General features: G+C 33.2%; 1 protein-coding gene across 3 annotated transcripts in view; it reads right to left on the bottom strand.

The window, feature by feature from the left end:
• Positions 1-560: 560 nt before the first annotated feature.
• Positions 561-24,819, bottom strand: part of LOC103572200 (alkaline phosphatase) — a 69,145-nt gene continuing 44,886 nt past the window's right edge. For all 3 annotated transcript variants that reach the window (XM_053743178.1, XM_014445383.2, XM_014445382.2), the window contains 7 exons: positions 12,111-12,285; positions 10,925-11,103; positions 10,265-10,466; positions 9,656-9,796; positions 6,799-6,993; positions 1,747-1,868; positions 561-1,506 (listed from right to left, as the gene is read on the bottom strand). In XM_053743178.1, coding sequence (XP_053599153.1) covers positions 1,081-1,506; positions 1,747-1,868; positions 6,799-6,993; positions 9,656-9,796; positions 10,265-10,466; positions 10,925-11,103; positions 12,111-12,285 — 1,440 coding nt within the window. In that variant the 3' untranslated portion in view covers positions 561-1,080. The remainder of the gene's footprint in view (positions 1,507-1,746; positions 1,869-6,798; positions 6,994-9,655; positions 9,797-10,264; positions 10,467-10,924; positions 11,104-12,110; positions 12,286-24,819) is intronic.

Genomic DNA, 24,819 nt, shown 5'->3' with positions numbered 1-24,819 from the left:
TTTCTCCGTAATTCCTAAATTAAGATTCATAATGAGATTCAAATTTTTGTTAATTATCAAAATCTTAATTTTGAAATTACGATGAAAATATTGGTCCTAAGAAAAAATTATAAGAGACATTTTTTTTACAAAATTAAATTTTGAACAACTTTTATTTAAAAAATTTTTTTATAAGACCAATATTTTCTCCGTAATTTCAAAATTAAGATTCATAATGAGATTCAAATTTTTGTTAATTATCAAAATCTTAATTTCGAAGCTACGGCTTCCTTATTGATCCTAAGGAAAAATTATATGAGACATTATTTTTAGAAAACTAAATTTTGAACAACTTTTACTTGAAAAATTTTTCTCTACGACCAATACTTTCGTCTTAATATCAAAAACTTCACATTATTAATTATTATCAATTAAAATTCCAACTTACCTGATATATAAAAAAAAAAAAAAATTTAATAAAACAAATTTGTATTCAACAAATTTTGTCATTTTTATTTTTTATGAAAACAATAGTACATATACATCTATATATATATATATATTAAATTCATCCACAATAATTCGTTCATTTTTTGCTCATCATATATATTAATTAATATAGTAACTAATTAGTCCATATATTTACTTATTTACAAATATTAATTAATCATAGCCTGTGATGAATTTGCCAAGCGATGCGCGAAATCCATCACTACGATCGAAATGTACACATTCATTATTATCTTTATCATTATAATTATTATCATAGTATTTATAAATATCAATAGGTGCAGTAATAAACGTGAGACTAAAATATAAATAATTATTACGTCTTAAAACCGCGATCGATTGTCTTTCTGTACAATTACACTTAAAACTTAGACGTCAATCTTTCACCATATCAACATATATATCAGTATATTTATATATATATTTAATATTAAATAACTTTAAGATTAATCTTTTAGTTCAATACTCACTGGAATTATTTTTGGACCCACAGGCATCCCCACAAATATTTTTACATTTTATTTCACTTGCTCTCAAAAAAAAATTTTTAAAATTGACAGCTAAATATTAAAAAAAAAAAAATGAGTGACATTAACTGGCAAGAGGATTAAGCGATAAATAAATAAAAAGTCTTAAAAAAACAGCAGAGAATAGGGAAATAAATAATTGATGAGCTTTGGAAGTCGTGAGATTAGAGCAGACAGAGTTGTTTGATTTAGAGGGGGGATTACGGGCCTGATCGTTCATTACGTCGCTGGATATCGCCGCGCTGTTGGGCTCCGCTGACGGACAACTTATCGGCGCAATAAGATTTGTGTCGTTGATCACGAGGTTGGACTCGTAAGCGCCAGAGCACCGGCTCGCGTACCGACCAAGACAGGCCGCGTATGCTATCGCGTGCGGGATGTAGCTCTGGTCGACGGTCCCGCTGAATAATACTGAGGCCAGAGGTCCATTTGCGAATACTGGTACGTCCTCTCCGCCGTGGGTCGCCCAAGTCCTGGGTACTCCTGCAGTCTGGAATATATTTTAGTCATATTATTTTTTTTTCTTTAGGGTGACTTGACTTTATCGAGGATTTGTCGGCTTTTAGAAAATTTATTCTTGCCATTTAAAAGGGATTATTGTAGTCTATATATTTATATATATTTATGTGGGAGTGTATGGGGTAAGGAATGGAAGGAAAAAAATGTAAGGGAGTAAATAAGAGAAAAGAACAAAAAGATCAATATAAAAAAAAGGAATGTCTTTATTTACCTGAATGGAATCTTTGCCAGCTTCTCGCATGACGGATCGCGGCTCCGTGTGACCTGGACCATTGCTGTACAACAAAGTTGTGTATGGTTTTCCATCCACGTCGGATTTTTTGCTGTCAGACCCTAGAGTCGTGGAATGCAAAAACGAATTGATGATAAATAATGTTATTTTTATGTCACTGAATAATAAATAAATAAATTATTTATAATTATTGACCCGCGTAATTTTTATTTTTGATAGGTCACCTTAGGTTTTTTTTTAAATTACTACTAAATGGTTGGGTTTAGAAAAAAGTTTGAAATGTTTTTTGTAGGAAATTGTATTTTGAGTAAAAAAGTACTGATGTTAAATTGTCATCAAGTTGATGTTTAAAAAGTTATGGGATGTTATAAAAGATGGATAAAAATTTGTATCGAAGTCGAATTATCAGTTTTGATATTCAAATGGCTGTAACTTTTAAATTATTGATTTTACGGTAATTTTATAAGACACCTTTTTTGTAGGCAATTCAATTTTCTACAAATTACATTCTGAAAAATTTTCTGTAAAGTCGTTGGTTTAGTCGTTACGAGCATATTAATGTAATTAAAATTGTTGACATCAAATTGTTGTTGCTAATTCAATAAATCTTTAAACGGCTGTAACTTTTTAATTATCAATGCAATGGTAATTTTACCTCATAGCTTTTTTGTAGGAAATTAAATTTCCTATAAATTATGTCTGATACAATTTTTCAGTAAACTCAATACTTTAGCTGTTACAAGCGTTTTAATTTAAAAACTCATTCAATAGTTGATGAAAATAAGAAATAAAAATAAAGTATCGCTCGTTTAATTTATCAAGTAATTGTAAATAATTTAAATAGATGTAATTGTTATGAGTTTTTAATAGCAGAGATAATGAACGAATGTATAAAGAAATTAAATTGCGAGTAAATTTCCGTGGGTAGTAATGAGCGGCAGTGAGAGAATTAAACAAAGTGGAAAAGAGCTAGATATATATTATAATAATAATAATAACCAAAGGAATGAGTAGAGGATGGGTAGAAGCAAGAGAAAGACCGTAAGCGAATGAAATGACACGAGCGTAGTGGAAAATGCGGAAGAATGGGTTTTACGTCAGGGAAATGGAGATGCCGATGTTTTATTCAGGTGTCGACTACTTCCTACCACTACTACAACTTCTACATCTACTAGAGCTACTGCTACTGCTACTGCTACTGCTTCTGCTATTGGTAATGCTTCTGCAACCTTGTATTTTTATATAGAAGCTCTTCTTTTCGTCTATACGACCAACTCTATGTACGATTCCTGTCTACTAGCTATTCTCTAACAATGCATAATTTAACAATTCTTCCGCGAATACTCCCAGTGATACTTGATTAACTCTAATAATTTATTTTTTACCCTCGTCCATTTGTTTATTTCATTGAAAATTTATTCCTCAAATTTTTATTGCTTGCAATTAATTTTAACATCACGAAATTAAGTCACTGAAATTTTCACTTACGCTCATGCTGACTGAAAATTTACGCGGGAAAAAATTATGTTCATTTTGAACTTCCCGCTATGAAAATTTAAAATTTTCAAAAAATGGGAAGATTGATTTCGGTCCGATTTTCGAAAATGAGTTTTCATCTAGACTTAGCTCCCTGGATTTGAAAACAGCAGGAAGTTTTTAAGTTTTCCCGCAGAGTCAACCGTTTTTCAGATTTTTTCATAAGAAAACTTTTACCGCCTGTAGCTGAAGGTCTGGCAGGAAAAAAATGTCATGAGTAGACAAAAAATTCCATGTAGGTGAGAAAAAAGTTTTGCGACTTTAGGCCAGCGGTCACTTGACGTCAGGACTGAGTGACTAATTGCCGGGCAACATAATTAAATCGAAATAGTTTAAGTTTAATAGCCGAGTAAATATAAGGAAGGAAAGTTTGCTTTAAAGTTAGATTGAAATAATTAAAGTTGAATTCCAGTGAAATGACCAGCGGACAATAATTAGTATGAGAAGAGGAGAGATTACCTGATGAGGACACTCAAGAATAACAGGAAGTTTGCATTACTCTTGGAATTATTCAGAGCGAGCCGGAAACTACCATTAGGTCGAGAACAATGCAGTGGACTAGACTTCAGACTATGTCCACTTCTACTGGACATCCTGGAATAGGACAAGAGGAGCTAAAGCTAAAGCTGAAGGAGGAGCAGAAGCAGAAGCTAAACCAAACAAGTCTCACGTCAACTCTCCTCGAATGTCTTCGGAAGCAACTAAATTACATTTGTCACGAGAATATACTAGAGTTTAACATCCCAGCTGATGTAATTTATAGAGCTGGACTGGAGTTGGATATAACTGAGAATCCTGTTGTTGTATTCACGAAATTAACTTGGTCACTTGAGAGGTTATTTCGAGGAGTATAAAATGCTGGGGTTGGATGCTCGCAGGGTCGATTGCTGGTGGGGTCGTTTGAGCTCAGCTTTACTTTATTTCTATATATAGAAGGAAAGTAAGTTTACTCGGTCAACATTGTTCAATCTGAGCTGGAGAATCCAGAAGCTTTTAATTGAACGAGTAATTAAGGGGAGCTGAAAACATTGGAACCTTTCACGCGATCCAAATAAAACGAGGGGACTAAATAAATTAAAAAGGAAATCCGATGTTTTGGCTGGTCACGAAAGAGGGGACAGAAGAGACCCAGATTCTGTTTGTACTTGAGAAAAATAAATAATAATGATAATGATAATTATTAAATGGAGAGAGCTCGCATTCACGTAATGCCGCAAGAAATTCGAAGAGGGTTTACCGCAGACTGGAAACTAGAGTAGACCCATTGTCCCATTCAATCCTCTTGAATTCTCGGGAATCTTCTCGCTACACACTGCCCCGGCTTTTTACACATATCACGTGTCCGAGGGTATTTTCTTTAGATTCGTCTGTCTGATATTATTATTTTTATCATTATTCATTAATTCAATTTATAATATCACTATTTTTCTGGTTTTTTAAATTTTAATATTGAACACAAGGTCCTGGATTCGAATCCTGGCAACGGACTTTTTTTTTTAATTAAAAAAAAAAATTATTTACTGACTTTCATTAATTATTTGTTTATTTTTATTACTATTCATTAATTAAATTTATAAATTCTATAAAAATCACCGTTTTAATGAGTTTTTTAATTTTAATATTGAACACAAGGTCCTGGGTTCGAATCCTGACGGAATTTTTTTTTTAATTAAAAAAAAATAATTTATTGAGATTTATTATTTAAGATTTTTTTTGTTCTGGTAATGGAAATAGCCTATTACAGACCAAGGGAGGAAAGTTGGACATTCCAACTCATGTATGATTGCCTACTCTACTATCGGATGCAGTTATGGTGAAAAAATAATTTTTCAATTAGAAAAATAATTGATTTTCAAAAAGTTTACGGTATCAATAATGGAATTTATTGATTTATCGAGTGTTGACATGAAAACGAGAAAGCCAACATGAAGTGGAAGGGAACAGCGAAAGCTCGGCCTCGGATCGGAGATTTTGAAATCAGAGTATCGCGCCCAGGGTGATGCTTTAGGGCAATGTCCGTTAAATTCTATCGCGCAGTTACAGAGTAACTGAGTAGTTAGTGTAGCCAGTGGTCTGTAGGTTCGCGTGTTACTGAACTCGCCTCATAGTGGAAACGAGAAGCACGATTACCCGTCAAATTGGTGGATCACGAGCCAGTTGAGAGAATCGCCCAGGGCTTTGATACCGCCACGGACTCAAACCAGTAACTCTCGAGCTTAGCTCTATGTTTAAATCACTCCGGCAAATCAACTGTTGTAATACTCGAACCGTGTTTTTCCTCAGCAACCATTTCCCAGAGCAACAATTAATTTATCATGTTATCATTGCTACCCGACACTAACTATTTCATACAAACTTTATCAGCTAATTTTAACTTTAATTAAAAACCCATCACCAATTTCGTTTGTTTGTTGAGTATAAATATTTGTATATTACTAATTAAACATACTTTCGTCTACCATCAACATTTAATTTAAATATTCAAGAAATCCCGCGGGTTTATTAGGAGCCGCAGTCCTGCCTGGGGTCGAAGGTTCGAGTCCCGTCCGATGCGCATTAAAAAATACATACCATCAAATAAAATAAAATATTTTGTCACTTCTGAAATTTACTTTTAAATTTACAAAACCTAATTAAAGTTTGAGATTCAGCTATTAAATTTTTTATCACGGCAAAAAAAAAAAAGAAAAATCCAATTTGTAAGATGGAATTTTCTGAAGCGGAAACAGTTCGCGAATGACGCGGGTATAAAATGCAACAATTCGTTCGTTAGAAAGCTCCGAGCTTCTCTCGGTAATGTAAGTAGAGGAGACATCACGACTGCTCGGCTGACCGAACAGAATTTCCAATCCTCTCTCAGCAAAAGCACCGAGCTATTCAGACATCCAGCTTTAAATGTCGGTTATTAATGTAGATTTATGCAGATGCATACGACAACTAGAAACCACCGCGTATTTCTTATCGGATTCCCGCGATACCGGGAATGAAACTCCGGCTCCCTCTCTCTATTCCCTCAATCTCAGATCTAGTGATTTTTTTTCCTGTTTTTTTGCTGTTCTTCTTGGTACCATATAATTATGTAGTTCTACTGCTGGATAAAATAATAACAATAAAAAAAAAGTTAGTACATTTCAATCGGGTATGATAATTCTGATAAATTAAAGCGGATATATATCAGGATGTCGCAGATATAAATGCCAGGAAGATAAAGAAAATAAGTCGGTGGATACATGAAGAGAGATGCTGGGATAAATGCTACGACACAGGGTTCTGAAGATTGAACTTTAGTGAATCGCGAAATGGCAAACGCGGTAGAGAAAAGAATCCACGTAGAGGCAGAGCTGGGGAATAAAAAAAGAGATTGAGGTGACGGGAGTTGGGAGTTGGGGGATCTGGGATGGGGCTGGAGAAGAAATGAGAGAATAAAGTTTTAGAGTAGGAAAGGTGGCAGAAGTAACGAGAGTGAAAAAGTAAAATTTAAGTTAAGATACTCACCGAAGATTGGGTTCCCACGGATTGTGGCCAAGCCGCCGAGAGTCAATACGTGGGAGTGGTCAGCCGTGACTATGAGAAGCGTTTCCGAGAGGTCAACTTCTTCCATAACCGCTCTCACGGCTTCCTCCATTGCCAGAGTCTCGTCTAGAGCTCGGTAAGCATTATTGTAATGATGTGCATGATCTATTCGTCCACCTGAAATATTTTAATTATTCAGAGATTTATTTTTCATTGGAAAAAAATTTATTGACAAATTTTGGACGTTATTTTTTTTAGATGTCAAGTTTAAAAAATAATTTAACTTTTGAGATGTTTATTTTTCTCTTAAAAATGGGATAATTTTTCTAAATTTTTTTTTTAGTCAGTAACTGTAGAAAAATTTTCAAAAAAAATGTCGGACTCAAATTAATGAAAATATAAATTTTCAAGTTGACATTAAATTTTTGTAAAATAGAGGCGATTATTTGAACTGGTCACAGAATTGAACTTGCAAACTTTTGATATAAATTTATGTTCAAATAATTATTGAGTGATTGCATTAATAATAAAAATTTTCAATGGGAGCTTTTATTTTTTATCTATCGTGGTAGTCATAAATGGAGAATGAGTATGTATTAAATTAATATATATACAGGTTTGAAAATTCAATAAACCCATCGTGGCACTTGCCACAACTTTTTAATTGCCTTCAATAAAAAAGTTTCTCTGTGCACTATGGTACATTTAGAGTCGTGAATTTTGTCGGGTTTATGCGTTGAAAAATAGACTAGAGAGAGAGAGTAACAAAAAAGGGAAAGAAAAATAAATATAAAAAGAAAGAGGAAGAGTATGAGAGGAAGAGGAAGAGGCTAGAGGAGAAAAAGTAAAAAAATGAATAAAGTTTCGTCCTCCCCACGGATACATGGCACTCTATTGCACTTTGGTAAGCTAAACTTAAAGTTTACATGCCAGCGAGCCAAATTTTCTACTAGTAACTCCAGGAAAACTTGATCGTATTAAGATATAAAAGGAGAAAGACACTCTGATAACAAGATCCCACTTTTTTTAAGGGTCCAAGTTTTTTTGCCTTATGTAACTTGAGAATAGTTGTTAATTTCAGTATTTCAAAGCATGTTGACAGAAAAATTTTGTATTAAACTTTAAAGTTAAAATGATTTTGGCTTTATTATTTCCTATTCTGCTAAATATTCTCAGACCAATCGTTTGAAACCTGCACCCGTTTAAAAAATTTGAAACATTTTCCAAAATATATAATCTATAGCTTATACTTAAAATCGCCATATCTTTTAAAATATTGATTCTAGAAAATTTTTTATTGATACCAAAGTTGTAGGAAATTTAATTTCCTACAATTTTTGTCTCTTTGAAAAATATCCTCAGATCAATCGTTTGAAGGCTACATCCATTTAAAAAATTTGATACATTTTCCAAAATATATAATCTATAGCTTACACTTAAAATCGCCATATCTTTTAAAATATTGATTCTAGAAAATTTTTTATTGATACCAAAGTTGTAGGAAATTTAATTTCCTACAATTTTTGTCTCTTTGAAAAATATCCTCAGATCAATCGTTTGAAGGCTATATCCATTTAAAAAATTTGATACATTTTCCAAAATATATAATCTATAGCTTACACTTAAAATCGCTATATCTTTTAAAATATTGATTCTAAAAAATTTTTTATTGATACCAAAGTTGTAGGAAATTTAATTTCCTACAATTTTTGTCTCTTTGAAAAATATCCTCAGATCAATCGTTTGAAAGCTACATCCATTTAAAAATTTCGATACATTTTCCAAAATATATAATCTATAGCTTACACTTAAAATCGCTATATCTTTTAAAATATTGATTCTAAAAAATTTTTTATTGATACCAAAGTTGTAGGAAATTTAATTTCCTACAATTTTTGTCTCTTTGAAAAATATCCTCAGATCAATCGTTTGAAAGCTACACCCATTTAAAAAATTTGGCAATTTTTCCAAAAACATTCTTTTCCATCTATACTAAAAACCGCCATATATTTTGAAATACTGATTCTATAATTATTTTTAAAGAGACCAAAGTTGTAGAGAATCAAATTTCCTTTCCAGAGAACACTTATAACGTCTATTTACCAGCAATGATTATGAAGATACCGTTAATTAAAAAATGTAATTTCTCTCTCTTACTGCTTCAGACCAAAAGCTGTACTTAGATAAAAGTAATAATTAAAATATAACTTGAATGACTAAATCAAAGCTTATAGAAGTGCTTTAATTAACAGTATTCGAAATGTAACTACTGAATGCAAGGAGAATACATAAAAGAGATTGATAAGTTAAAGCCTTATTTCACAAGCTGCCTCTCAAGTTTATATCATACCAAGTAATATAGACGTCGATGGGATAATAACAGTGATGAAAAGTTATAAAACAACAGTTGTATAGATAAATGAAGAAGCTGTGAATTGAGTATAGTTTTGAGATGAAAATCTTTCTCTCAAGTCTCTACTGAGTGAGTGTCGAACTCACTCTCGAGTTAAACTCCCAGGACATACTATTCGTGCCAAGAATGTTTAGAAGTTTCCTTGTTGGACGATTGACAACAAATCGGACCATCTATTCCTCGACATCTCTCCTTGTACTTGTATAGAAATAAACTCGAGCGTCGAAGCAACAACTAACTGCTGAGTGATTTATTTATTCCAAACTTTTTCAATTTACATTTAACTGTTTCTGTTGTCTTTATTCCACAAATATTTCAATAAACACTTTTAACTTTTTCATGATTTACTGTCTCTCCCCATCACGGAACCCAAGTTCTGCGGAACCTGGGAAAAACAATATTGGGGTTAGTTAAATAAATAATTACCTTCGACAAATAAGAAAAATCCCTTGGGATTTCTCTTGAGTATTCTCAGCGCCTTGATCGTCATCTCAGCGAGCGATGGGTCTCCAGTCCCAGTCGTATTCCGGTCGACGTCGAAATCCATGTGCGAGTAAGCGAATAATCCTGGTAACAAAATTAACAATTGATGTGTGTATTTGTGCGTTTTAATTTAACACAGACCGAGAAGCATTAGAATCAACCATTCGGGAATAATTAACGTCGATTCAACTACAGTGTTCCGAAGTCTACAATTAGCAAGGCGTAAACTTTACATCCAAGTGGAACCGAGTTAATTAAAATATGTCCTAAAGGACCTGATGCGCACTCTGCTCTCAATACAATCTACATCCCCAAAGTAAGCTTACATTTTAATTAATAAATGTTCAACAAACTATCTGCCGATACTCGAAACCAATTTACACATAAAATTGCTCTGCCCTATTTTATTTCCCTCTTACTCATTTTTATTTTTTTTTTGTACTTAACAATAACAAACACCTCCGTTAATTATTTTTTTGTTGTTAGCAGATACTGCAAAAATTTTAATTGATATCGATTATGGCCCGATGGTAAAATAATATTTTCGCTTACCCAGAAGATAATTTACTCGCGCGGGATCTATTTCGTCGAATTGCTCTTTTGTATAGACGTATTTCGACGCCATGTTTTGGTGGTACTTGCTCCACTCGGTTATTAAATTCCTTCCGTCAAGACGACGGCCTTCTTTTTCTGGCTCTTCGGGATCTTGAGTGACTTTTGACACAAAATGTCGCCTACCTCCGCCCAGAATCACCTGAAAAATAAATTTACAGACTGTTTACAAACTTCTCATGAGTTTCCATTGGAAAAATGGAGAATTTTTAAAATATTTCGAGGTTAGCGTCATTGATATTCAGATTACAGTAATTTAGGTTATGGCTGTAGACTAAGGTCTCTATTGATTTCAATGCGAGCATAATTCCATACTACGGATGATATAGAGATTATATTTCAGCTGCGAGAGTATGGGTCGGGTCGATTCATTACTAAGGTCTCGATTAGATACGAATAGTTTCTAAATTCAGACAATATATAAATATATTAAGGCACAGTTCATATATGCGGCCTCGTAGCTGGATAATTAATTGAAGTTGGAGAAGAAAATGCATGTTTTTGACTTTTTGCTAACAGAGGAGACTAAAATGGAGGCGCATTAGACAAAGAAGAGGATTCGTGGAAGATAATGAAGATTTATATTTAATGAACACTTACATTAATGTTGCGACCTGGTTCGTCTTCCAGTAGTTGTCGGGCAATGTCTTTACAAGAGGTACGAGCTGCTGAAGGCACTTTACTGTCATCTTCCCAGTAACGGCTTGAAGTATGAGCATAGAGAGCTGCTGGTGTGGCATGAGTTACTCGAGTCGTTGTTACAAGACCCGTTGATTTGCCTAATTTTAACAAACGTGCATTTGTAAGACATTATAAGATCTATCCAATAGATTGTATTACATTTGAGTACAACTCGAAAGGCCAAATGTCTCATTAACAGTAGAAACGATTCTACAAAAAATCTCGATATTTAATTCGTTAATCTCGTTATACTATTGGTTAATGACAACAGCGCCATTAGCGCGCGAAATTTGAATTTTTTAAAAATTAGCTGTAGTTCTTCGTAGCCAGTAGGTCCGAGATGACATAAAATCTCACAAGAGAATATTTTCCATGTGAGGGTTCAAGTCTGCATATTTTTTTTTCAGCTAAAATCGATTTTAAATCGTCAGCGAAGTTCACTTTTATGGAAGAAATAAATTTCATACAACTGTTAATAATGCGAAATAAACTTGGTAAAGTTATTGAATACATTTATAAAGCTTTTTCATAAATCTCCTCGACTATTCAACGGAATTGAATAAAAAACTAAATAGTAAATTATTTGCATAACTGGATGCGATAATAAATTTAACGAGATGTTATTTCTCTGGCATCGGAAACGATCGACGACGAATTTTATCATCCCATTCCGGCTTCCTATTTCGTTATGTATATATATATATAAAAGAATGAGCTGGGCGTGTAGATCGTAAATAAGAAATTGAATGGAGAGAATTAAATGGGTTTAACAAACGGTATAAACGTAAGAGAGTGAAACGCGTGGCGTTATATATCCATACGACATCCATTACATCTGTCGGTGTGTTAGTGAGTTTGTAGATAACCTGTGCAAGCTTGTAAACGTACTTGTACCGTTGTGTATCGTAGTATACAGTACGTCAGTGCCAAACGGCGTGTGTGATTAATCAGCAGAGGTAATTCATCTTAACAAGACCGGGGACTGGAAATAGACGGGTACGAGTGTTCTGTCTGCTGTTAAGACATTAATTTACTAATTTCCCCGCTTGTCTTTTACATATTTCAATTCAATTATATGTTTTACAGTTTATTTAAGTCTCCGTACCTTCTCTTTGCGCCCAGTCGACTATCGATGTCACCTTCGCCGTCTTGCTGGACAAGCAGTTGTCAAATTTAGCCGAGGAATCGAGACCAAGTGTCTCGTAATTCGCTTTCACGCCACACAACAGCGCAGTTGCACATGCTGATGACTCTCCGACCTGGGCGTCCATGTTGTAAGTCTGCAAAAATAATAATTAGCATCCGCTTTAGTATTAAATAGTAATAGGATCTAAGGCAAAGAAATTGACGTCAATTAATCAGCGGTAACTTTTTAAATTAAATTCCAGTTCCCGCGCAAACTTGCCCAAAAAATTGACCGAGTGGTTTTTGACATCAATTTGTCTATGACTGAACATAAAAATGACAGCCGTTTTGTAACACTGGTATTAAATAATCACGTACTTTTTATCTGATTTATTGAGTCAAGGGATAACCAGCTCTAAGTCAATAAATATTTAAATTATCTTCTTAGTACTTTATTATCGCGATGACGTTATTATGATAATACCGGATATTTTTAGAGCTCTGGTGTCGCAAACGCGGCTTGAATAATATATAAATTTCCAGAATTCGCGGGAAGTATGGATTAGATTCGTGTGATATTTGAACTAAGTCTTTGCTGGTTATCGACAAATTTTATCAATTGATCTCCCATTTAAATTTAATGGCTCCAATCCTGGTCTGCGATGCAGAAAGGCAAAAAATAATCATAAATATTAAATTAATTAATAAATTGTCATCTGTTTCATTAATAGACAGGCGCCGATAGTCGGGGAATTTGACAAACTGATTGGACGGATATCAATTAAAATGTTTATGATTGCGTCAATTTGTGTAAATTTATAATGGCTGGACGAGTATCGAAATTAATTAGTCGACGTTTATGAACAAACGTTTAAATTGATGTGATTAAATCCAGGCAGCAAAGGCTCACATGCGTTGGAAATTTAAAGGTGAAAGTAAAGCGATAGCACTCAGCATGTCGATGCTCAGGATCTTTATTATCACAATTATCGGAAAATTAAGTAAACTTGATATTCATCCGAAGCGTGACCAAGTGCTCAAGTACTTGGGCGTAATAGTCACGGCTCGTCTGCTCCAACTTGTCGGTCTAAATGCCGGAAACTACCGAGTGTGGTCGACCCTAATCCCACATTACTACTGTCCTCTGCACATATTGGCTTTAACTTAACTGCATTCTGCATCTGATATTTATCCCTCCAAACTTCTAACCACGAATAACTCAAATAAACCCAATAAACTCCCCAACCCCAACCCCAACCCCAACCCCTTTATCTCGGGGTAATAAAAGATAACAGCCGGAAATGACGATCGTCAGATACCCCAGACTAATTTTGTAAATTAAATTTTAAGAAATATTTTCGACATAAGGGGAAAGGAATTTATGCCTTCGACATGAGCGTTTGCTGTAAATGCTTGTATGTATACCGGAATATATTTTTCAGAACACGACTTAGCAGGTTCGAGTACAGAGTACAAAGTATGTTTATCTGTGTTTATGTGTGTTTGTATTTGCGCTTGCATTTGTGGATGAGAGCTGAGTACAAATCGAGTGTACACACATCCAGAGCTTAACTTGAATATCTATATCTATATCTATATCTATATATATGAATTGGGATCAGGGTTTACCTCCTGTCGTTCTTTTGATATCGTGCCAGAAACACTTGCTCCATGTTGAGGGAGTCGCGTATTATTTGCTACCGAGTGTTTCTACTTCTTGAGTCTTCTCGCGAGTCTCTCAACTGTTCATACTGGATTTAACTATTTTTCCTTTTCTTTTCTTTTTTTTTTTTTTTTTTATATATTTTTCAACCCCCATCCCTCTTTCTCAACTTTTATTATACCTTTTTCTTAACATGACTTTCATGCGCATCCCACTTTTAAGATTTTAAAATTATTATTGTCAGCACGTAGTTACAAGACAACAACACGAACAAACTTGATTAACAAATAAAAAAATTATATTTTATTAACTCGTTTATTTTTCTTTGCCCAGTGATTAAAAAGTTTAATTCAATTGGGTCATGAGTCATCTTTTCACTTGGAAAAAAAAAAAAAACCAAACCAAAGTTATCCAACTCGACTATAACATTATAGAGAATTTTTCTTTTCATTTGTTTGCTTCTTTACAAAAAGGGCTTTGCTGAAGTTTGTGCTATTCAAGGTGTCTGTGTGAACCCTAAAGCTTTGGCTTTGCCTTTTGCCGTAAAGACTCACAGACGGACTCAACCTCGACCCAGAACCAGAACCGGGCTCAGTTATTTTTATTATTATTATTCTTGATAAAAAAAAACCCACTTCAAAGAAACCGCTCCGAGCTAATGTAATCCAATTGGTTTATTTACGTCCATGTGCATTCATGTGAGTCGTCAGCTGGACGTCTCATAAAAGCCGTCTACTTAGTGCATTTAGCGACGTAGCTTTTGTACAAACGTCTCTGTTAAGTCGTTCTCCGTTTGTGCTCTTGAAAATTTATCTTTTCAACGTCAGCATGACATATAAGCTCGTTATTCATATGGTCAATAGCTCAAAGCTGTCTTATCAAAGTCATTCTCATACAAGAGAATTCGTCATTAAAAATATCATCCTTGTCACTATCGATATCAGCGATAGCAAACTATAAATATGAGCCGTTGAAATTTTAGCATCAAAACTTTAGTCCTGTATGCAGGAAATCAAGGAGTTTAAAATTTGTAAGAAACTTCAGCCATATATCGGGAAACTTTGAAATTTTAGTTCCAGAAAACAACGACCGAGGGAGTTGGCAGACGTTGTCTCGGCGTTGCCAACTTAATTCCAACTTGGTCATGTTCTTTGAAAATAAAATTCTAACCTCGTCTTTCATCGCTGGAAGTTTGGCACACTTGAGTTCGGACATTTTGTTGATACCAGAATTTCGTGGTGTTTGCAAACCCGGCTGATAAATTTGTTAAATATGTATCGAGGATTGATGTCCCTGGTGATGAATAATAAATAAAGCTCGTGAATTATTTAAGTTTCATTGTGTAGCAGTTGTTGGGTCGTATCTATATATGACGGTATTGGAGTACTAGCTCCTTAAGTCTCCGGAGGTTCAGATGACTTATTGCCAAAGTTTACTAACGTCCGCAAGAGTAAAATTATTCAAAGTAACATCGATCACACTCGCGCATATCTCAAGTGCATCTTTAGAATTTCCGTCTGCATGGGAATCTTAAAGTTGATATTAATTTTGTAGCTTTAGCTGTAACTTTTCAATCCCCATTAAAGCTATCAGTTTATGGGGTAAATTGAAGGTTTCATTGGACTGAAAATATGTAATGAAGGTTATTAATACAAATGGTAGAGATGCTTGGGAATTTATGGGTAAACTTTTTTGCGGATGGTTAAAGATGACTAGTCTGAAACAGCCATGGATCACGTCCAGGAACTGGGTGAAATGCATCTTGGAATTTTCACTATTACTATTATTACTTTCTGGTATATGGGAGTTTAAATAAAAGACTGAAATATTTTAAATGTAACGGTGAGCTGTTAGACGAGATGTTGGTTTTTTTATTAATTTTTCACTGTTTTTTCAGGCGAACGATTTGTTGAGAGTTACGGGAATGAACGACAGAGGAGAGGACTGCGGGGGAGAGTACTTAAGACTGTTTTTATCTCAGGTCCTTCGGGCGATAGGACGCTCTTGTGTAGAAAAATAGCGTGAATGAGAAAGTAGACTCGAGTTGAGAGTTTGCCGAGATCTTTGCGCTAGAGTTGCTTACGGTCTCTCATCGAGTTCCCGCTGGGTGAGAATTGCACCGACAGCGCTGCTTCAAGCTAAATTTTATTTGCATCCTATTATTTTTTTTTGCCTGCATACACTTTTTTGAAATTTTTTTTTCAGATAAAATTACTTGCAGAATATAGATGATTGAAGGAAATTTTCTTATTATCATTTTTATTACTAATGAAAATAAAATGGGGAAAGCCGTTAATGAAAACCAACTACAGACATTAGTGGTCAAAACAGTTAGATACTTATTAGAAATAAACAATCCACTGGTTCCGAGGCTGATGCGTCTGAGGGTGGAAATTTCGCTCTTAAGATCAATTAAACTTTTCGTTTATTTTTTCTTCTCCTGTTTCCGTTTAGAGGAGGGTGAGAATGAAAAGATGAACTGAAAGATGATCGAGTTGATGCCACGGCTGGTTTATCATTTGTATTTAGTTACTTAAATTTGTTTATTAATGTCTATGATGCTTTCAAAGTATCACTTTACTGCTGCATTGATAATTTTATTTTAACTGACGAATGTGCTGTTTAAAAAAAAATGTGATGGTGATAAGGTTTCTGATGTTAACCGTCTGTACCACACGGGCTCCTGGTGACCATGGTATTTTTTTTCCGGCTTAGATGCCTCTAGATACCCGGGAGTCGGCAAGTCCGTCAACGACTCGCCGTTTTGAAGTCAACTGGGTGACGGTAACGATATTTTATTATTTTTTTTTTAAATTTTAATTACCAACGAAAATATTATTTATTTATTGATCTAGAGTTTAAGATTTATTTGAGTTTAACTTGATAATTATTTTTATTTACTCGCAGGAATTTATGTTCTGACTCAATCGCGTGATAGTTTCAAGTGGTTTCGTTTTTTTTTTTTTTTCTAAAGTAATGAGAATTTCAGGTCTGACTAAATCGCGTGATAGTTCCAGGCGCTATATTACACCGATCTCTGTAGACTTTTTTTTGAAAGCTCAATAAAAATATATAATAATTTATTTTTGTCGTTAACTCGAGATTTTGTAAAAAACAGAAACGAAAATCAAGTAATTTTTTACATAGTAATATTTCACGAAGCCATTAAAAAATAATTTATAACTCGAATTACTTTAACGACTTATCTTTGATTTATTTATATTGTATATTTTTTTTTATTGCCTCTGAAAAATCCAACGTCAGTCGGGATGCAACGTCACGTGTATACTATTTTACATTTACGAGAGTCGACAAATCGTAAATACGAATCAGGGATCAGCTTTTTTTTTTTTATTTATTTTTTATTTTTTTTTTATATAAAACTCCAAGAACTATAAAATATTGTCGCACAAAAGGTGAAAAGCTTGACAATTTTATTTTTTTCTATTAAATTTTCTTTTTCTCCCTTAGCTCAACTCAGGTACAAAAAAACGGATGGCGGTTTTATCGTCACTCTAAAATGTCAAAGTAGTAAAATGAAGGGTGGGAAGAAAAATGAAAGAGACGTCGAATAAAAAATCTAAAACACATGAAATTCAAATGTTCTTTTGACTTGAGGTAAAAATAATATTTAAATAAAATAAAATCAAGTAAATTAAAATAAAAATAATGCTTTTTGTGACGCGTGAGTATGAACACAATGAATATTCATTACCGGACGTTAAATATATACCGAAACGTCTCTACCGGTTTATTAATCCTCCCTGTCTCCATCCTGCCCAGGTACGGGTTCTATTTATGCTCCCGCGTTTTACACGGGCGTTAATCGTACCGTGAACAAAAAGTTTACTTTTTTTTTTTTCACGAAAAAATATATAAATATACCTGCTCTAATTAATTGCATCGACACTAGTCGATGTGTAGAGTAGACTGTAAAATGTAAAGTGTAAAGAAGAGCTCTGGGTGGATCCTGCATCGCGGTCATATTTGTTTTTCAGTCAATATAATTTATAATAGTGAAATATAGACGTACTTTTTTGTTTGCCGTGTTGTTGTTCGCTGTACAATCGGGTGTTATTTATTGCCGATAAACTATCGGATACTTAAACACACGTGCAGGTACAGGCATAGTAGTGGAGTCTAATAACCGCGACTCTTGGGCTAGTCCTCAACTACTAACTGAATTAACGTGCGATGAAAAATTTGTTGCTCGGTATGGTGACTAACTTGTTATGGTAACTGGATAGTTTGTCAAACCATAACACGATTTTCTTCTATCGGCAAACTTGTTTAATTAACGATAATCTGTTAATTATGATTTTTAAATTTCGCGGGAAATTCGAGAGCGGTTATGAGGGAGATTAATTGATGTTGGAAAATTTCGGGGTGGGTTGATATTTTGCTGAGTAATGATGGAAAATTTTATTACTGATTTTTTTATATTCGTTGACATGGCGGTGTAACGAATTTAAGGATTAAATCTGGAGAGGATGACTATTTATTTATTTAATTCACTGGAGTGAAGTTTCACTTTGAAGAGGAGTTAATTTTAATGTTGAAATCTGGACACTAAATTCACTTCTGATTTTTGACAGCGTAAGGGGGGGGGATTGTAGGGTTGCTTTGAATTGGAATGGATTTTTTTTTGGCGGGAAACTTGGAGGTGTAATTCAAATGGAGAGTAGATTTTGAAATTGCCGGAGACATAGTAAATAAGAATGGGTTCGGAAAAAAGTTGAGGCAATTAGTTGGGGGATTGTGAGACTTTAGGTTGAGATTTAAAATTAATTATTGACGGGCTCTAGAATTTTTCGCTGAGTCGATTGATTTATATGAGAAGTCGGGTTTTTTGCTTTGTCATTCAATAAACTGGAAATGAATTGGCATAGAGTGATTTTAAAAAAAGAAATACGAGGTTAAACAATAAGCTCTCGTGTGTATTCATTGGAATGGGTCCAAAATTTTTTTAGCGATACAGAGCAGTGGCGGGAAGTTTAATCTTTTTTTTAAATCACAATAAGTTGGGGTAGCAATTATGAGTTTTAAAAATTTTCATGGTATTTTATGACAATGGATTGAAAACTAGAGTTTTATAGCTTTGGAATTTATTTTTTTTTTTTTTTTATTGTACTATTTTTCATGGAGATATAAAAAAATGAGTTTTGTTTTAATGAATTGAGGAATTGAGACGTGAAATTGAATTTGCAATAAAATAATCTTGTCAACAAAAATTCATATATTTATTTTGATCGAAGTAATGTATGTTTGTATATTTGAATTCGTGTAATTTGGATTTTTACTTGAGCGTAAAATTTTGTAAATATTTTATCAGCAAAATTTAGTTTCAATTGTAAAAAATTTTCTCATTACATCAGAAAGTTTTCGACATCAAAGCTTTGAAATGAAGTTTTTTAAATTTTTTCCCGAGCATTCAAAGTGACAGCTTTCAAAATTTAAAAAATTTAATAAAACAGTACTAGAATCAATTTTTCCTCTATTTCTCTAATTAATGAAAATAACCACGCTTCAAAAAAATTTCTGTTGCAACAAATCGTTTATTTTTGTGATTTAATTTAATTTCAATACCCGAAGCTTTATTAGCAAATATCTCAATTAATTATTCGACATTTTCAAAAATATTTTCTCTGTCGAGTGTTGCTGGGCACTAGAATATAAAATGAAGTTTTGTCCAGCTAAAAATTATCAGTAATTAATTGATATAAAAAATAATTTTCAAATAAAAAAAAAAAAATTCATCTGAGTTCACAAAGAATTTTTTTGTCTCATTTATACAACTCTCATTTCATCTTATATTTATTTCCATTTGAATAATTTTCGTTTTGAGTTCTCAGTAAATTAGTAATGTCCTTTAAAAGGCTTTTTCCGTGATTCGTATAAATAAATATTTATTACTAACTGAAAAAATGGTATCTGTGTAAATTAGTGAGTTTTCTTTGAAAGAAAAAAGAAAATATAAATAAAATAATCCTGGACGTCGTGCGAGAGTACCGAGTACACGATCAGTAAAATGTTAAAAGTAAAAAAGACTCGGTACTGATGAGGAACGAGTAGGGAAAATGAATAAAAAAATCTTTAACCCAGAGGTAAAAAAGAGACAGAGATAGAGATATTCAAGGGGTAGGTTTTACGTTTCGCCAGTACATAGAACCAGACAGAAGAGTGAGAAGTTTTTTAAAACAAGAGACGGGAAAATGAAGAAGGGAATATTGCTGTCGTATCTGCTCGCTCCGTCGGGCTTGAAATAACTAAAAACGACGGCGTAAAAAAGAAAACGCTTTCAGCTTTGATTTTCACGCGCTACAGACTCCTCCACGTTCACTTTTCCGTGAGATCGCTGCATTTTATTACTCATAGTTAGTCTTTGTTCATATTTATTGAAAAATAAATTCACCGTTTACTCCTTTTTCATTTTTTTATCACTAAATACATTTAATACGCATTTTACCGACTCCAGTCACTTCTGCATGCGAGAAGTCCAACAATATCCGCCATCTAGCGGCAAACTCGGTACTAAAACTTTCAAATCACGAAATAAAAGTAACCAGACTTTGAAAACCCTTTTCCTGACGAATTTTCCGGTTTAAAAAAGCAAAAGTCAACTCTCGATATCTCGAATTTTAAAAATTTATGTGGCAAATGAAAGAGTATTGTACGATAAAGGTCTCTGTAAATTTTGAGGCCAATCGATGAAATAGTTTCTAAGATATTCAAAAAACAAATTTTCGTACAAATTCAGCTCGGCCGGAAGTACGGATGTACGGATCGTCGATATCTCGGAAACGAATGAACAGATTTGAAAAATTCTTTCGCTGATCGGCAGGATGTACTGACCCCCACAGCCCATGAAATTTTCAAGTCAATCGAACAGGTTTTGAAATTAAAAAACTAAATCACCTGAAATTTATTTCGCCACAATAACGAGTAATTTATATGATGCCGTTCTCTGAAATTAATCAGATTAATTATCATACGTAATGGTTTCATAAAATAAACAGGATGGGCGTAACATGAACGAGTGATTTGTCGCGCATTTCCATCGACCACCAAATAGCCTATTATCGTAAAACAAACTCGATAATTATCCAATATTGAGTATATATCGGACTAATAAATGTTGTAATCCGTAAAGCTGTCGCCAGAAATCACTATCATTTATTTTCTCGTTCATCTTTGCAAAAAAAAAAAAAAAAACACGCAATTATAATTTTATTTTCATATAAAAAAAAAAATCTTCACTTAATTAAATCTTTCCGCATTTTAATAATTCTTGATTAAACAAAACCGTTAGTTAACTTTTTCATAAATTAAAAATTAACCTTTCCAGTAAAAGATTTATAAATTTTTAATTTAATATTCTGATTGGACTTTCTTCATTTTATTATTCAATCAGCAATTTTAAATTCTCTGAATCAATTTTCGTCTTCTATTAATTTATATTCCAGTTCTTATTATTATTATTATTATTATTATTATTATTATTTTATTAATCATAATAAAAATTAACTTATATATATTTGAATTATTTTCAGGTCACTTGGCATCCCCAAGTTAAGTTACATAAGCATATTTATATATATATATATATAATAAAAAATATTTACGTCATCTGAGTGAAAAAAAAAAATAATATATATTTTTGAACGGGAAATTCTGTTGGTGTTGTTTATTTATCATTACAATGCAACCAAGGGGAATACCCTCGAGTCACTAATTTGAGTGGAAAACGTACCCAGGGTACTCTTGTAAGGAGCATAGAGGAGACGGTTGAGGTTCCACTTATGTATATCGTAGTGAGGTTTGAGAGCCGGTGAAAACGAGTTGAGAAAAGAGTAGAGTACAAGAAAAAATATATAAAGAACCGAAGAATGGGTTTCAAGTTGAGCTTTACTATTATGTGGGCACCCTGTAAGGTTGTTGCACTTCTTATGAACAGAGATACTCTGTACTTTACTCTGTGCTCTGTACTCTGTACTCTCAGATCTTTATCTGGATGAAATAAAAAGCTAGAGAGAAACAGGGAACGGGTATGAGAGATGATGAGGGTACAAGAGGGCAAAGACTTCAGAAAGAAGATGCGGTAACGACATCTCGCACCGTGAGTGCCTGCGTCGGGCTGCTGGAAATAATAAAAATAATAGTAAAAAATTGAATATGGAAATAAAAAAAGTGGTTATGAGGAAGATAAAGTGGGACGTGTTAAAAAATTCGGGGCATGAAGCTGCTTGATACCATGCTGGGTAATGTTTTCAAATGTTTTTACTCACGTTTTTTTATATTTATTGACAGTAAGAGGGTGAAAAGTTTAACGGGGAAAAATATTAAGTTGTAGGGTTGCTTTGAATTGGGATGGAATTTTTTTTCGCCGGGAGACTTGGAGGTTTAATTCAAATGGAGAGTAGATTTTGAAATTGCCGGGGACATAGTAAATAAGAATGGGTTCGGAAAAAAGTTAAGGCAATTAGTTGGGAGGTTGTGAGACTTTAGGTTGAGATTTAAAATTAATTATTGACGGGCTCGAGAATTTTTCGCTGAGTCGATTGATTTATATGAGAAGTCGGGTTTTTTGCTTTGTCATTCAATAAACCGGAAATGAATTGGCATAGAGTGATTTTAAAAAAAGAAATACGAGGTTAAACAATAAGCTCTCGTGTGTATTCATTGGAATGGGTCCAAAATTTTTTTAGCGATACAGAGCAGTGGCGGGAAGTTTAATCTTTTTTTTAAATCACAATAAGTTGAGGTAGCAATCATGAGTTTTAAAAATTTTCATGGTATTTTATGACAATGGATTGAAAACTAGAGTTTTATAGCTTGGGAATTTATTTTTTTTTTTTTTTTACTGTACTATTTTTCACGGAGATATAAAAAAATGAGTTTTGGTTTAATGAATTGAGGAATTGAGACGTGAAATTGAATTTGCAATAAAATAATCTTGTCAACAAAAATTCATATATTTATTTTGATCGAAGTAATATATGTTTGTATATTTGAATCCGGTAATTTGGATTTTTACTTGAGCGTAAAATTGATGTAAATATTTTATCTGCGAAATTTAGCTTCATATTTAAAAAATTTTTCTGCGTTACAGTATGTGTTTGACATCAAAAAAACTGAAAGATCCATGAAGTACAAAGTCAAAGCTTTGGTATGAAGTTTTTTTAATTTTTCCTCTATAGCTTAAATCGACAGCTTCACAACTTTAATTTACTTTACCAAAAAAATTTAACAAAAAAATATTTCAATCAATGTTTCGTTTACTAGACTAATTTCCAAAGTATCTGCGCCTCGAAAAAATTCATTTGATAACAAAACATTTTTAATTTAATTTCCGTAACAAGAATTTACTTAAATTATGTGTTTTCGAGTATTTTATTCAGAGCTTCAAAATGATTTTTTTTTCGACCTACAAAAATTTTTCCCTGATAAAAAAAAAAATTGAGCACCAGCTCAATAGATTGAAGAATTTATACGTGAAATTGAATTTACAATAAAATAATATAAGTAAAAATTTCTATATATATTTATTTAAATTGAAATAATAAATGTATATATTTGTATGTTTGAAGCATATATTTGAATTGAGAGTAATTTAAATTTGTACTTGAGCGTAAAATTGTCAGAAATGTTTTGTCAGGGATATCGGGAAATTGCGGCAATTGAATTTTAGCCGTATCCTTTATTGGTAAAGTGGAAAATACAGTGGGAAAAGCTCTGGTGATACGTGTTGCAGATATTTTTCACCGTGTATTTTCCGTTAAAGTAAGGCCACATGGCTCAGTCTAACTATTGGAACTAGAACTAGTGTAATACAAGTTGAGTATCTAGGGCGGGAGGGCTCTGGCTCTGATGCAAGCGGGAACGAGAATAAAGTGAGTGAGAAAAGAGGACAGGGACAAAAAAATAAAAGGATGCCGGGTTATGAGAAACGAACAACGCGAAGCTCACGTTCTCAAACGAGTATCGAGAACGCTTACGCCTGGTCACGTACAGCTGTAGCGGTCAATAATCCAATCACAAGTGTATCTACTGAAAATTTTATTTTGTGAGTCACGAAATTATTTATATGACCTGCCACTTTTATATACTCATCCTATAAATAATCCTTTTTTTTTTAAATTTATTCACGATATTTTTTGTTCCTTTTATTCATTAGCAAATCCGTAGTTTTTCTTTTGATGAAAAAAAAAAGTCAATGGAAAATTTTTATATTTTTATTAAAAAAAAAAAATGTATATTTTGGAATAAAAAATGTCCTAAAAAAATTTTTTAAAATTTAAACCGGAAATAAAATAATAAAATTGAGTTAAAAAAAAATGTAATAAAATTATTTAAAAAGCAGTGTAAAAAAAAAGAACTCGAGCTGTGAGCTATAAAGCAATATAATATTATTTATTTTTTGTACACTCGTCACTGTGAATTTGATTAATATTTTCCGTGCTGACGTCTGCCCGAAACGCTAGTCATATCCCTGGCAGGTTAAAAAAATAGGCTGGATGCTTTAGGATATAGCAGTCACCCAGTCCCCCTGTTTCCTACCCCCTCTTCTCACTCGCTCTCATCGTCGTCACGAGTTATGTATAGAATTTGAATAATTGCATTTTTTATTCAGCAAACTCCTCACGCCTCTGGGTAAATCCGAAAAAAGTCGGCCTGGGTGATATTCCCGCCGAGTTTTTCCCTGTTTTCAGATGCTTAATTATTCGTATTAAATTTCACGAGTACGCACACTTTTATGACTCTCCCCAAGGCCCACACTCTACTGGTTTTTCTTCAATGGGAGAACATTCCATACTGGTTATTATTTGTATTTGCCAAATAATATTACACACGTGGATAATAACTCGGTACATGAGATTTTAATGGCCCACCTGATACCTCGAGATTAAATAATAAAAAAATTTAAATATAATTACGGCAATTATTTGAATGGATATTTAAAATCGTGTATCGTAAATATAAATATTTGAAATATTCTGTCGAATTTTATTTCAAACAATTGACGTAA

This window comes from Microplitis demolitor, chromosome 2 (assembly GCF_026212275.2).
Source record: "Microplitis demolitor isolate Queensland-Clemson2020A chromosome 2, iyMicDemo2.1a, whole genome shotgun sequence".
Classification (NCBI taxonomy): domain Eukaryota; kingdom Metazoa; phylum Arthropoda; class Insecta; order Hymenoptera; family Braconidae; genus Microplitis; species Microplitis demolitor.
The sequence above is the reverse complement of the archived record's forward strand: the minus strand, read 5'-3'. Positions and strand labels throughout refer to the sequence as shown.